This window comes from Camelina sativa, chromosome 13 (assembly GCF_000633955.1).
Source record: "Camelina sativa cultivar DH55 chromosome 13, Cs, whole genome shotgun sequence".
Classification (NCBI taxonomy): domain Eukaryota; kingdom Viridiplantae; phylum Streptophyta; class Magnoliopsida; order Brassicales; family Brassicaceae; genus Camelina; species Camelina sativa.
The window spans coordinates 21,786,229-21,801,634 of record NC_025697.1 but is presented as its reverse complement, the minus strand read 5'-3'; the positions used below and the strand labels follow the sequence as shown (position 1 = coordinate 21,801,634).

Here is a 15,406-nt window from a genome sequence, read left to right as displayed (position 1 = left end):
AAAGGAGAAGACTGGATTGAGAATTGCTTGTCAAGCGTCGAGTATTCCAGCAGACAGAGTTCCAGATATGGAAAAGAGAAAGCTTTTGAATCTTCTTCTTGTTGGAGCTCTTTCTCTCCCTACTGGCTACATGCTTGTCCCTTACGGTTCCTTCTTTGTTCCTCCTGGGTGAGTTACTCTCTTCCTCGATTTGGTTCTCGATGCTTTCTTTTGGAACATTTATATTGCATCACTATGAGTCTTTGTTATTATTATGTTTTGTTTTGGTAAAGTTTACAAATTTTAGTATATCTTTTGATCATTGATTGCATTAGGTTGAAAATCTAGAGACTCTTTGTATTGTGGTGAAGTTTGAATTTGCTTTTGTATGTTGCTAGCTTTTGGTTCAATCCAATATGTAGCTATGAATCACTAGATGACTTCTTTGGTGTTACTGAAATGTCAGGGCAATGAAATTTTATAGAGAGTTTCTTTTAATTCATTGTTCTTGATTCCAATCTCTACGTTTCTTTGAAAAATGTAGTACTGGAGGTGGAGGTGGTGGTACTCCAGCCAAGGATGCACTTGGAAACGATGTACTTGCAACGGAATGGCTTAAGACTCATGGTCCCGGTGATCGAACCCTCACCCAAGGATTAAAGGTAAAAAAATATAATGTATCCATTAATCGAATTCAAAATATTCCGTGAAGGTCTGTACGAATTTTTTTATAAATACAAAATTGAAAATTCGTCCTAGAGTCGCTCCACCGACTGGAACACTTAGAGACGATTTTTAGATTTTTTTTATTTAATATAATATTTCCACTCTCTCAATAAAAGTTATTGCATCTCAATGGGTGTGGATTTTGCGTTCTAGGGAGATCCGACTTACCTAGTTGTGGAGAACGACAAGACTCTAGCCACATACGGTATCAATGCAGTGTGCACTCATCTTGGATGTGTTGTGCCATGGAACAAAGCTGAGAACAAGTTTCTATGTCCTTGCCATGGTTCCCAATACAACGCCCAAGGCAGAGTCGTTAGAGGTCCAGCGCCGTTGGTAAGTCAAATGAATCAAATTCAATTCTGTGTATCTCTAAAGTGAACCTTCTAACTTAACTTCTTTTAATGGAACAGTCGCTAGCGTTGGCTCACGCGGACATAGATGATACTGGGAAGGTTCTTTTTGTTCCATGGGTGGAAACTGACTTCAGGACCGGTGATGCTCCATGGTGGTCTTAAGTTAAGACTCTTCAACAAATCTTCGACAAGAGAAGAAGAAAGATTTGGTCTTTTTGTGTAAGACTTGTTCGGATGTTCTTATAATGTTAAAGCTGTCTGTAATCATACATTTCTTGGCAGTACTCTGTGAATTCTTGCCTCTTATATGAAATATTATGTTCAGTCACTTCCCCAAGTTTCTTGTTTAATTTCACTTTTTCTTTTTTACTCAAAACATATTACACTTATATCAATACTACTGGAAACACAAGAGTTGTTGCTCCTCGGCCTCAATACATGACTTAAGTCATTACAAGAGAACTACAGCAAAAGACAGAATTTCATTTTTTTTAAGAGTCACTTTGGGTGCAATATAATGTTTGTTAACGACAATGAGATAACTTTTCAGATATATAAACACTTGACTGTATAATTAAGTAAAAGCCCGTATGGCTCAGTGGTAGAGCGTCAGTCTTGTAAACTAAAGGTCCGTAGTCTTGTAAACTAAAGGTAGAGCGTCAGTCAGTGGTAGAGCGTCAGTCTTGTAAACTAAAGGTCCGTAGTCTTGTAAACTAAAGGTAGAGCGTCAGTCAGTGGTAGAGCGTCAGTCTTGTAAACTAAAGGTCCGTAGTCTTGTAAACTAAAGGTCCGTAGTTCAATCCTGCGTGTGGGTACTTTTTATATCCATTGCATTATTATGTCTTGACTCAATTTTTCTCACCATTCTCTTTGCTATAATTTTTTTTTTTTAATTGTTCATAACACATGGGATGCTTAAATTGAGAATATGAACATATATCATTAAACCGGGGGAATTAATAAATGATTATTTTTTTGTTGAAAAATCTTATTTTGTATAAATATACTCAAAAGACTTCACATAGTTGGGACAGTATCACATAGTGAGTGGCTCACCACTCCAAAGTCCAAAGGATTTGGTCTTTTGCCGGCTGTTTGGGTAAGTAAAAAGTATTTAGAGCTATGATAAATTATAATAGTACCATGGTTCGAAATTGATGTTTAGGATCTTTGTTTGTTCGGCTATGAAAAACGTTTCTAAATTTAATTACTTAGACTATTTAATGATAAATATGAATTAACTAAAAATACAATTTTATTGAACCGATCAACTTTTTTACAAGACTTCGATGGTACAAATGCCACAAGGCTCCTTTAAAAGAAGCAACATTTCCTCTCAACCAACAATAAGACAAATCTCTCTCTATCTCTCCTATTTTAGTCTGTATTTACATGTTATTACCTCGAGCTTTTGGCTAAGATTTTTCACCAATTCTCTTAAACATTCTCCTTAGTTTCTGAAACTACCCTCATCGGGTCTCCAAGAGGCCAAGAAAGGACCTCTTTCTCGGCTTCTCGGAGTCTCATCATTATCTTTTGTTCCACATTTTCTTCCTCCACACGCAACCTCCAAAACAAAAAATCCCTAAATTTTTTTTTTTTAAAAACAAATGGATTCCACGGAGATAAAACGTGTGTTCCAAATGTTCGACAAGGACGGAGACGGAAAGATCACTACAAAGGAGCTCAGCGAGTCATTAAAGAACCTCGGGATCATGATACCCGAAAGCGAGCTAACGCAGATTATCCAAAAGATCGATGTTAATGGTGACGGTTGTGTTGACATCGAAGAGTTTGGAGAGCTTTACAAGACGATAATGGTGGGAGACGAGGACGAGGTAGGAGAAGAAGATATGAAGGAAGCGTTCAACGTGTTTGATCGGAACGGAGACGGGTTTATCACGGTGGAAGAATTGAAAGCGGTTCTATCTTCCTTGGGACTCAAGCAAGGTAAGACCTTGGAGGAATGTAGGAAGATGATAATGCAAGTGGACGTTGACGGTGATGGTAGGGTTAATTACATGGAGTTTAGACAAATGATGAAAAAGGGTCGCTTTTTTAGCTCAGTGAGCTGATATTAACTTTTCATTTCTTTTTTTTCCTTTCTTTTTGTTTTTAATTTTTTGTTAATTTATTTAACCATTGCGGTCTAGAAGGAAAATCATAAACGAAATATATCATTGTGATGAGTGATGATGCTTTCTCCAACATTAAATTTGTTTATATTCAGAAACAACGTTTGATACAATATAACGATTGATGAGTATGCATTATGTAGAAATTCATATAAGATAGGATTCAATCAATACGTCTAGAGTCTGCCCGTTTACAGGGGTCTTAACAAAAGTGTAACGGGATTTAAAGTTTTGAGCCTAGAACAATGTTGGAATTACCTTTATTGGACGATACTAATTGGTATTACAATTTTCGTATCGCCGTCACGTTTGTTTTCATCGGGCAAACTCGCTAGTTATTGAACTTAATTATTAACCACTAAAATAGAGAACAATTCACTGTTACTGTTAAGAGAAACTGCAACTCAACTGAAATCCAAATTACAAACACCAAATTGAATCGTCGTTCTTAGAATCCAAGTTCCATGTGATAGAGCCTAGAAGAAGAATCAGCTCTAACAACAATGAAACAAACCCTAAAGAGTTTACAGAGAGAATTGGAGAAGAAGAAGATTACCAAACTTTTACAATTTTCCGATATGATTCCGCAATCTAATCTCTGCTTCCTTTATAAGCCACTTCTTCTGTTGTAAGACAAAGCAATCGTAACCATTGCTTTCTCATTCAATCTCCACCCTACACGTATCTCTTATTGAACTCTCTCTTTTACTGTATCAGTTACTTAGTCCATAATTTGATATGTTTTGGTGCAAGGTTAACAGTACTTAAACTATTACATCAAGGGCACACTTAACAAAGGATGATTCTCAATTGTAATTGTACGATTAAGACCAATTGGATTTCCCAATTTAGAAAACAAAGCCTCAGTAAGAATCCATAAATCTTCTTAGAAATTGCAGTTTCTGCCAAGGGGTTCTCCCTGAAAACAGGGTCTCAGCTCCACTGCACCTCGTCAATTGGATTATATCCTCATCGGCAACCAATTTGAAATTCATATACCAAAGGTTTCAATTGTTTCGGTTCAGGTTTCAATTGTTTCGGTTCAAGGTTGAAAATACTTAGCTATTGGAACACGGGCACACTCAAAACATAATATTCTCCCCATTGTAATGGATCAGTTACACCAATTAGATACCCCAATAGCATAGAATCGTAATTAAGATCACCAAACACTAAAACAATTAACCAAAAAAAAACCAAAAACAAAGATATAGAAAACAAAGCCTCAGTAAGAATCCATATAGCTTCATGGAAATTACAGTTTCTGCCAAGGGGTTCTCCCTGAAAACAGGGTCTCAGCTCCACTGCACCTCGCTAATTAGATTATATCATCATAGGCAACAATATAAAAAGAACATAAAGAAAAACAAAACATAAAAAGCTCAGATTAATATACAGCTTCTTCTATCAAGAATTTTCTGAAGCAGAACTGGCGTAAAGCTGTTCGATTTGATCATCAGTGCTCTCTCCTCAAAACAAATATCATCAAGATATAAACAAAAACACATAAATCAAGATAAATCACGTTAAGAGGCTCATATTAAGAAATTCAACCATTGTTTACCGTATATACTTCATAGACCTAAATCTCAGAAGCGCGGATAATTTTGTAATCATAGCCCCCAATAAGAACTAATAAAACCCCAAACAAATAACGAATCAAAATATATATAGACATTACTTTGACACAGTTAAGCCGGATTCAAAAAAAACAAGACAGAACTGCAACACGAATGACATCAATCTAGCAGGAGCTTTGGGGCTTATGTCTTCATGTAATTATATTACTCAGAGTAGCCCGGGGGCTCCTGCGAAATCGTAATCATAAAAATCAATAAACCTATATCTAAGTTAATTAAAAACACTGAAGAACCCTAATTTACAATGGATCGTGAGAGGTTGTGAATGATTTGATTAGGTTTCAACGACGCGGCTGTTATATAGAGGTTTCGTTTTCAAAACCCTTAGCCCTAAAACACCGTCTCCGAAAAGTCGAATTTACCCCCGCTTATTGACTTTCCTTTTTATTGTTGTCGGTTTAATGTTAAAAGTATCTGGGCTTCTGTACAAAAGCCCAGACTCATATTTGAATAGCCGAAAGGTTTGTTACTTAAAATGTCGAAACTATCCTCGCAAATTTGATTGGCCTTATTCGTAATCGGTACAATGTAAACCGATTAACTAAATACTGTGTGTTTGTACTTTTGCAAACCGATTATTAAGTTAAATACTTATAGAGTAGTACTGTATGTGTTTGTACTTTTGTGGTCACAAATTTTATAAAGCAGGGTTGATCAGAGTGCATATCTAAAGAGACACTTGAAACAACCAAGAGTGTGTTTCTCCAACTTTGGTTCATTCCCAAATTCAAGTTTGACAATAATCTCCGGTTTGCAAAGAAAGATTGCCGTTCCTCTTCTAGGTGATAATTAATAAGCTATTGACAATATTGCAAAACACATCATCATCATCATTATTCAACAATTAACATATTTGTACATGACCGGAGACTAACAAAGCCTGTAAGTATTGAGAGAACATCTAAAGATGAAAACACCATCCCAGCTGGAGCAGCAAACGAAATTGCTAAAGAGGCTTTTCATGGTATCGTGATTTAACGTCAATCATACTTAATTTCTCCACTCCTAACAAAATTATGGGAATGATTCTGTTCGCAAGCGAATTCTCCCCATTGGTTCGACTCAATGAGCGGTCAAAGATGTTTTATATGATGGTGTTGGGGTTTAGTTTCACATGTGCCTTGTTCACTGTTTATTGTCAAGCGATCAAACCCGTCTAATATGTCTGATTGCAACGTTTAATTTATTTTTGACCCGAAAAATTCACATTCCTCGTAATTCATATGAGTAAATAGTATGTCCGCAAATGTTTTGCTTGAATTATTGTTTCCAAAATTCTTGTCCCGTATTTTTTCATACATGAATATACCCACACAAAATTCTAATAACCTGATTACTATGGAACTAATTTGAACGATTTCCTAAAATATAATAAATCTGTTGTTTAATTTTTTTTTCTTCTTAATATGTAAATTGGGCCAGTTTGGCAACATGGATATTTGATATGATTTTTTTTAACTCTTAAGTGTATTCCCCAATTAATAGTATAGATTTCCTTCAATTATTGAATGAAATACTCCTTAGTTATACTAATCACAATTAAATGTAAATAATATAGTAAGAGAAGGGAAAATAGTAAAATGGGATATAAAGTGTGAGTATTTTATATAGGACATACCCGGATGTATTTTATTAAGGACAATTCTATTAATTTGGATATTATTAGTTTTTTAAGTAATAGATATGTCCGTAATCGATGGAGCAAGAAAATTACAAAATTGTTTCGTGAGGGGGAAGACTATAATAGGTCATTAGATCCCTTATATAGTTGGTCTTAGTTATGGTATTATATCAGTAGATTTTATAAATTTTAATTAGTCATTAGATCCATATATATCTCAGCTATTGGTATAATATTATTACTTGTTTTCATTTTTATTGGACTGGATTTTCTAAATTTGCAGATTTCTGTAAAAACACTATAACTACATATTTATATATAATGTTTAACTACATAGTTATCCAAATTAAAGTATATATTCATGTCATTTAATTTTAATTGGTGATTATATATTTTTTTGGGCAAATATAGTTATTGTTTTTAGTAAAAGAATAAACATTGTGCAAGTTTCAAACGATCTTCGATTCTTTCACCATTAGAGCTTTATAAAATTATTAGAAAGGTAACATTATTTATATTTCTGAAGATATGATTTTAAATATATATATTTTACATCTCATAATATAGTTATATTATTATATTATAATACATAGTGAAATTAATTTAATTTTGAAAATATGTAGGGAATAATATTTATCAATTTTTGAATAATATTTACCAATTTTAAAATTTATAGGAACAAAATATTGTGTATATAAATAAATTAAACAGCAGTAGCAGTTGACATATATATATATAAATAAATTAAATTAGGTACGGAGCTCTCTGGTGACGACACGCCAGCTTTTTCTCCAGAATGCTTCTCTTTTAATATATAGAGGATTTCTTGGTTTTTTTAAAAAACAAAAAAAATTCCTATCTATTGATTATATTTAATTATCATTTGATTATTCTTAATTCTTACCAAAAAAAATTTGATTATTCTTAATAATACTCTATTTGGTGCAGAAAAATTTAATTACCAGTAGCTTCTTTTTTTTTTGACAACAAAGAGAAGATTAGCTCAAACGAGCCAATACGAAGGGACATTGTTTACATAGGTAGCTAAATGTAAAACTGTGCGAACCCGGCGCGCAAGATTATCTGCTCTACCATTCTGTGAACGAGGAACGTAGNGTTGTTTAATTTTTTTTTCTTCTTAATATGTAAATTGGGCCAGTTTGGCAACATGGATATTTGATATGATTTTTTTTAACTCTTAAGTGTATTCCCCAATTAATAGTATAGATTTCCTTCAATTATTGAATGAAATACTCCTTAGTTATACTAATCACAATTAAATGTAAATAATATAGTAAGAGAAGGGAAAATAGTAAAATGGGATATAAAGTGTGAGTATTTTATATAGGACATACCCGGATGTATTTTATTAAGGACAATTCTATTAATTTGGATATTATTAGTTTTTTAAGTAATAGATATGTCCGTAATCGATGGAGCAAGAAAATTACAAAATTGTTTCGTGAGGGGGAAGACTATAATAGGTCATTAGATCCCTTATATAGTTGGTCTTAGTTATGGTATTATATCAGTAGATTTTATAAATTTTAATTAGTCATTAGATCCATATATATCTCAGCTATTGGTATAATATTATTACTTGTTTTCATTTTTATTGGACTGGATTTTCTAAATTTGCAGATTTCTGTAAAAACACTATAACTACATATTTATATATAATGTTTAACTACATAGTTATCCAAATTAAAGTATATATTCATGTCATTTAATTTTAATTGGTGATTATATATTTTTTTGGGCAAATATAGTTATTGTTTTTAGTAAAAGAATAAACATTGTGCAAGTTTCAAACGATCTTCGATTCTTTCACCATTAGAGCTTTATAAAATTATTAGAAAGGTAACATTATTTATATTTCTGAAGATATGATTTTAAATATATATATTTTACATCTCATAATATAGTTATATTATTATATTATAATACATAGTGAAATTAATTTAATTTTGAAAATATGTAGGGAATAATATTTATCAATTTTTGAATAATATTTACCAATTTTAAAATTTATAGGAACAAAATATTGTGTATATAAATAAATTAAACAGCAGTAGCAGTTGACATATATATATAAATAAATTAAATTAGGTACGGAGCTCTCTGGTGACGACACGCCAGCTTTTTCTCCAGAATGCTTCTCTTTTAATATATAGAGGATTTCTTGGTTTTTTTAAAAAACAAAAAAAATTCCTATCTATTGATTATATTTAATTATCATTTGATTATTCTTAATTCTTACCAAAAAAAATTTGATTATTCTTAATAATACTCTATTTGGTGCAGAAAAATTTAATTACCAGTAGCTTCTTTTTTTTTTGACAACAAAGAGAAGATTAGCTCAAACGAGCCAATACGAAGGGACATTGTTTACATAGGTAGCTAAATGTAAAACTGTGCGAACCCGGCGCGCAAGATTATCTGCTCTACCATTCTGTGAACGAGGAACGTAGACTAAGGAGAAAGACACGAACTCCTCTTTGTCAGCCTGAATGTCCTCCAAATAAGGCGTAAATGCTGGCCACTCGGAAGGCGAAGACACCATCTTCACTAAGTCAGAGCAGTCGGAGAGAAAGACCACAGAGTGATTATCCGCTCCAATCATGCAACGCATAGCCCAAACAAGGGCCTCAATCTCAGCATGAAGAGGGGATAGGCTACGGTAGATGTTTGCAGCTCCCATAGTAGGGCACTCACCCCATGGAGAAGTGCAGAACCATCCGCGCCCTGCAAAACGATCTGTAGATTTCCAAGAACCATCCACAAAACACATATAACTTGTCAAAGACCGAGGGACCCCTACTCTATCACTGCCACAGATAACAGCTGCATTAGTAGTATCCGAAGGTAACACCACATCCTGTGATTGGGCTAGAGTCCATGCTTTCGCCTCATCCTCTGCCAACTGCAAGATTGCTAGCGGGTTTGAATCCAAATTACTGAACAGTTTGTCATTTCGCGCTTTCCAAATATACCACAAAATTCAGGGATATAAGTCCTGTGTGGATACATTCTTAAACGCCATAAAAGGAAATCCATATTCGTGAAAACGGATTCCGTTGGAATCCCCTGCATAAAATATTTGGTGCAGTAGCTTCCTATGCTCTATTTGGTGCAGAAAATATACTATATTAAACATATTATATACCGTGCATACTCTATTTTCCTGAAAATATTTTTTCCTTAATTATTATCGATATCTTTAACGGGAAGGAAAAAAAAAAAAAAAAAAAAAAAAGAGAGCATAGAAAATAATATAATAATTTGCCATTGCCATCTTGTCAAAGTTACTTGTACATGAAGATACGAAACCTATAGGCGAAATTATGCAGGGTTTGGCGGCGACCACTGACCGTGGCTCTCTTACCTATCTAGCTTTCAGGTTCTTTTTTTACTCTCTCTCTCCCTATTAATCTCCCTGCGTTTTCGTTTTCGTTGATTTTGATTTCACGCCTTATTCATATGATCACTACGGATTTCTATATGTTGATTATCACCCTTTGAAGAAAAACTTGTAATCGTCAGGAATTCGAACTTAATTGTCGCATATTAGGTACCAAATCCATGTGGTTTCGATTTATTCCTAATACAGGGAATGAACTCAATTGACCTTGGGGTCTCTATTTTGCATTATCGTGCATCACTAATTATTTTACGTAGAAATTCCTCTTTGCTATTTGTATCATGTGACTCTCTGTTATATCCAGTTTATTTTTGGTTTTCATTTTATTTCTTGAAAATTTTGTAGAGTCCTCTTAGAGAATAATCCTTGCTATGACTTTATAAATAAATAGTGTTTCATATACGTAGATATTGATAGGTTCATGTATTTTTGTGATCATAGTATAATTTCATAAAGCAGGGGTCAGAGCCCATATCTAAAGAAATACGTGAAACCAACAAGAGTTTATTTCTCCAACTTTGGTCCATTCCCCAAATTAAGCTCAAGTCCACAAAGACCGATTGTTCCTCTTTTAGGTATGCTATGTTTTCATATTAGTATTACTGATGAATCTTGATTTTAAAAACTTGTATAACTCTTCACCTTGTAAACTAATTCCCCAAATCTACAGCAAATGCGCATTTGGACTTTGCATCATCATCCAACCAGCTCTTAGGTCATGGTTTGCCACCGTTGGCTGATCTTGGTGCGAGAAGAAACCTGAGACAAAGAAAGCCTGTCACTGTGAAAGCATATTATAAAGATGAAAACATTTCAAGATTCAGATTACCAAAAACCGAAGAGAGACCTGAATGGTTTTGGATGATCATGGCTTGTGTACCTTATTTGATATCCCTCAAAATGTCTGAAATAGGTTTCTACATGAAACCTTTCCTTCAGCGGCACGGCTGCGCCATTGGAGAAACGATCATAAACTTGCTCCCAGGGGCAGCTCAAAACTTGCAACACAAGTTCTTCATGGTGTATTGCGTCTTAGGGTTCGCGTGGGTGGTGAAGAACAGAAACTTGCCTCACTACTTTAGGTATCATATGATTATGGGAATTCTTGTAGAAACAGCAATGCAGATCATATGGAGCACGAGCGAGTTCTTCCCGTTGATTAACTTCAATGGACGGTTGGCGATACATTACCATATGGTGATGGGGTTTAGCTTCTTTTGTGTTCTTCTTGAGTGCTTGCGATGCGCATTGGCTGGAGCCTATCCTCAGATTCCAATCCTTAGCGATGCTGCTTACATCCACACGCGGTTGAATTTGGCAGATTGGCCCGAGCCTTTGAGATTTCTCAAGCATAAACCAAGACGTTCTACTACTTGATAGAGTAGATATAGTAGATACTAGTAACAAGTACTTCTAGACATTTTCACGTTTGGTTTTATATGGTTTTATATTGGTTTAGTAACTACTATTGACCCTCTCTAATTTTAAGCCTCTTCGTTAAAAACAGGCCTAGTTTTGAGATAGATGGGCTTTTAATTGAAAGCCCAGTAAGGTGAAGTACTTCACTTAAACCGACCTAAATAAAAAAATAGCCACCTTTGTCAGAATCAGAGGTGGCTTCATATTTCTTGCACGTAAAGTTTACTCTCTACTCCTCGCCGATTTTGTTTTTTCTGATTTTTGATTTTTTTTTTAAATATATCGAAACCCTAAAGCTCCGAAGGTTCTCGCCGGAGAAAAAAAAATATGCAGGGTTTAGCGGCGACTACCACCAACCGTGGCTCTCTCACCTTCCTCGCTCCCAGGTGACTTTTAATCAACTCATGATTCCATTAATCCTCTTTTCGTTTGATCTCTCTGCGTTTTTTGGTTCTCCCTTCTCCGATTTTGGAGTTCCTCGTTCCTTTGATGATTTGTGTTGCATCGTTTAATTTTTGCTCTGCACTGTTTGAATCGTCAATTCCAATGAAAATTCGAATTAATTTCCCTACGAAGTCTTGAGATTTCGATTTGTTTTGCTGGTGGAGGAATTTGGGATTGGGGTTTATAATGTTAAAGTTTGAGTTTTTTTGTGTCTTTGTTTCTTGCATATGCCCTTTTTAGATGCTCTCACATAGATTTGATGTTGTGGCTTACCTTTTCGTGATCATCATGATGTCTAAACCAGGAACCATAGTCCAATTTTGAAGAATGTTGTGAATCCAAGGGTGATCTTCCCCAATGTTGATTCATCTGCAAAGTTAAGATTTTCAGCAAGCTCAATTTCACAGAAATGTCCCCGAGAGATTGCTCCTCTTAAAGGTATTAATTTGGATTCAGCTCATCATAATCAACTTTACAAAAAAAAAAGACCTCTTTAACCGTTTTATAAGCTTGTCCTGTACCATGATGGCTTTGAGACTTGGGATCTAATTTGTGTTCTTTGTGATTCAACTGATCCCGAATGTTAATTTCCTACAGCAACTGCATCTTTGGACTTTGCAGCAGGAGCAGCAACATCATCCAACCAGCTGTTTGCTCATGGCTTGCCATCATTAGCTCCTGGTTTGAGCAGACACCGGAGACCTATACAGCCTGCAAGAGTGGCCAAAGATGATTTCTTTAAAATCAAACTGCCTAGAATTGCAGAGAGACCTGAATGGTGGTGGAGGACATTGGCTTGTGTTCCTTATCTGATATCCCTCCAAATATCTGATGTTGGGTTCTACCTCCAACCGTTTCTTGAAAAGTATGACACAATTGGAGACATGATATATTTCATCCCTGGAGCGATAAACAGATGGCCGACCTGGTTCTTCATGGTCTACTGCTACTTGGGTTATATGTGGGTGGTGAAGAACAAAGAGCTGCCTCATTACTTGAGGTTTCACATGATGATGGGTATGCTTCTTGAAACAGCTCTTCAGGTCATATGGTGCACGAGCAATTTCTTCCCGCTGATTCATTTCAAAGGAAAGTTTGGGATGTATTATTGGATGGTCGTCGGATTCACCTACATATGTCTGCTTCTTGAATGCATACGGTGCGCTCTTGCTGGTGTCTATGCTCAGATTCCTTTCATGACCGATGCTGCTTCCATTCACACCCTCTTCAACTTGGGAGGTTTTCAGAGACCACTCAGGTGAGAAAGGTGAAAAGCTGGTCCTTTTGGTGTTACATACTTGGAATAGGAACAAGTCTTATTCTTTTTCTCCATAGAAGGTTTTTGTGTCTTATCGAGTCAGTCTTATGTGAAATCATTTAGCTTAGTGTCAGTGTCCATGTGTAAAACAGAACTCTCTTACGAGAGTAGCTTGAATCAATGATTTTACAGCAGAATAATCTTGTGGTTGGACTTGTCCGTGATTTTAATGTATGTCTAGTTTGGTTAATCTAGAAATCTTATTAGTTAAAAGTTACAAGAAAGCTGGAATATGCAGATACAAATTCAGCTCTATCTTAATGAATTCACAGGTTTGGTTGGTTTACAAATTTAAGTAGGCTTTTGTTCTTGTTTTCTTCAATCCTAAGCCTATTAGACAAATTGGTACATCATAACACATAAAAGCCTTAAGGTCCACCGGTTTAATTACATTGAAATTTTTGGGTTAAGTGGGCTCCATGTTTCCCACAGAACTTTGATTGGTAATGGAGACCACGTCTCTGCAACATGGTACCAACCAAATCATAATGTCGTGATTACATTCCATCTTCTTAACAAAGTCTTCCTTAGTCTTTAGACCCTCTTGACTGGTTCTAAGCACACAGCTCATCCAATGCCTATTTAGTATTTTTTTGCATTCATTTTCAGACAGCTCTCAAAAGGTCTATCTAGCTTAAAGTCAATCATTTAAACCACCATAATGTTCCTCTGTCCATTTTCAAGAAATTAAGAAAACAAACCCTTTTTCTCTGATTTCTTGATCGTCGCCATGAACGATCTGATCTCAAGCTCATTCAAGAGATACACAGACTTGAACCATCAAGTCCAACTCGATGACATCGAATCTCAAAATGCTTCTCTGGATTCAGGCAACCTCGATGAGTTCTTCGGATATGTGGAGAGTGTTAAAGAAGACATGAAAGCTGTCGATGAGATTCATAAGCGTCTCCAAGACGCTAACGAAGAGTCCAAGACCGTACATGACTCCAAGGCCGTTAAAAAGCTTCGTGCTCGTATGGATTCGAGTGTTACAGAGGTCTTGAAACGTGTCAAGATGATAAAGTCGAAGCTTGTGGCTTTGGAGAAATCTAATGCTGCACAGAGGAAAGTCTCTGGCTGTGGTCCTGGATCATCTGCTGATCGGACCAGAACATCGGTCGTTAGTGGATTGGGGAAGAAGCTTAAAGACATGATGGATGATTTTCAGAGACTACGTACCAAAATGGCTTCTGAGTATAAAGAAACAGTCGAGAGACGGTAAGTTTTATATGATCTTACTTCTTTTTCTTTCGTTTGGGTATTACTCTCTATCAACAAATATCAAATCCTTTTACAAAAAAGTTTGATCTTCCGAACTAAGAGATGGTAAAGTTTTGTGTGTTTTTGGTTGAGACTTTGAAGGTACTTTACTGTAACGGGGCAAAAAGCGGATGAAGAGACGGTCGAGAAGCTAATATCAAGCGGAGAGAGCGAACGCTTTCTCCAAAAAGCAATACAAGAGCAAGGTCGTGGACAGATCATGGACACATTATCAGAGATTCAAGAACGACACGACACGGTTAAGGAGATAGAACGGAGCCTGTTAGAGCTGCACCAAGTGTTCCTTGACATGGCTGCTCTTGTGGAAGCTCAAGGGAATATGCTCAATGACATCGAATCAAATGTCTCAAAGGCGAGCTCTTTCGTCATGAGAGGGACTGATCAATTGCAAGGAGCTAAAGTACTTCAGAAGAACTCGAGGAAATGGACTTGTATTGCCATTATCCTCGCTATCGTACTTGTTATTGTGATTCTTTTCCCAATCCTCTTTACAACTGTACTTAAACCTTGATTTCAAAAAGGAAACATATTGTTTTCTTCAAACTCTTTTTGTTAGAGCCCTTTCAATTTCTTGTTATTGAATCCAGTGCTGAAGCAAGATTTCAAATTTGAAGCTCTATCAACATATTCTTGCTATTGTAATTGCTTTATATCGAAAAAAATTCGGCGACCTGGATCTTTTTGTATAACTTTATATGGTAACCTATGTGTAGAACTAAAACAAAATGAATGTACAATTTTTTTTAGCTTGAATCAGTACATCTTATGAACATTGTTTTCTTCTGAACTCATCAGATAAAAGTGTATGAACAAGCTCATTTAATCTCTCAGCACCAGGGCCTGGTTTCAAAACTGAGTCATCCCCCCGAACAGAGCACGGATCAGCGCCGTTTTCAGAGCTACCAATGCACCAAGCTCCTGAGGAAAACCGGTGAGTGCGGCCTAAGAGCTCTCTATCGATCTTGTCTAATACAGGATCGTTCTTGTGGAACTTTCGAGCAAAAGAGGCGTTGCTTTTGACCATGTTGTCGAAATCCTTCATTGATAGAGAATTCGGGTGTTGCTT

General features: G+C 35.6%; 6 protein-coding genes across 6 annotated transcripts in view; 5 read left to right on the top strand and 1 right to left on the bottom strand.

Annotated features, from left to right (window-relative positions):
• On the top strand, window positions 7-1,398 carry LOC104738479 (cytochrome b6-f complex iron-sulfur subunit, chloroplastic). The gene is made up of 4 exons (XM_019234350.1): window positions 7-168; window positions 524-641; window positions 859-1,041; window positions 1,119-1,398. The coding sequence occupies exons 1-4, from the start codon at window positions 68-70 to the stop codon at window positions 1,221-1,223; spliced, it is 507 nt and encodes a 168-aa protein (XP_019089895.1). The 5' UTR covers window positions 7-67; the 3' UTR covers window positions 1,224-1,398.
• On the top strand, window positions 2,448-4,392 carry LOC104737434 (calmodulin-like protein 6). Its single transcript, XM_010457605.2, has one exon. The coding sequence runs from the start codon at window positions 2,672-2,674 to the stop codon at window positions 3,134-3,136; it is 465 nt and encodes a 154-aa protein (XP_010455907.1). The 5' UTR covers window positions 2,448-2,671; the 3' UTR covers window positions 3,137-4,392.
• LOC104738478 (protein TIC 20-IV, chloroplastic-like) lies at window positions 9,802-11,255 on the top strand. Its single transcript, XM_010458645.1, has 3 exons — window positions 9,802-9,857; window positions 10,338-10,453; window positions 10,549-11,255. Exons 1-3 carry the CDS (start codon window positions 9,802-9,804, stop codon window positions 11,253-11,255), a joined length of 879 nt encoding a protein of 292 aa, XP_010456947.1.
• On the top strand, window positions 11,487-13,249 carry LOC104737433 (protein TIC 20-IV, chloroplastic-like). Its single transcript, XM_010457604.2, has 3 exons — window positions 11,487-11,683; window positions 12,046-12,179; window positions 12,339-13,249. Exons 1-3 carry the CDS (start codon window positions 11,625-11,627, stop codon window positions 13,001-13,003), a joined length of 858 nt encoding a protein of 285 aa, XP_010455906.1. The 5' UTR covers window positions 11,487-11,624; the 3' UTR covers window positions 13,004-13,249.
• On the top strand, window positions 13,347-14,982 carry LOC104737432 (syntaxin-123). The gene is made up of 2 exons (XM_010457602.2): window positions 13,347-14,277; window positions 14,422-14,982. Exons 1-2 carry the CDS (start codon window positions 13,790-13,792, stop codon window positions 14,849-14,851), a joined length of 918 nt encoding a protein of 305 aa, XP_010455904.1. The 5' UTR covers window positions 13,347-13,789; the 3' UTR covers window positions 14,852-14,982.
• The window catches only part of LOC104737431 (beta-glucuronosyltransferase GlcAT14B-like), a 7,651-nt gene continuing 7,301 nt past the window's right edge, over window positions 15,057-15,406 (bottom strand). The window contains exon 5 of the mRNA XM_019234981.1: window positions 15,057-15,361. Within this exon, the coding sequence (XP_019090526.1) occupies window positions 15,104-15,361 (258 nt within the window). The 3' untranslated portion in view covers window positions 15,057-15,103. The remainder of the gene's footprint in view (window positions 15,362-15,406) is intronic.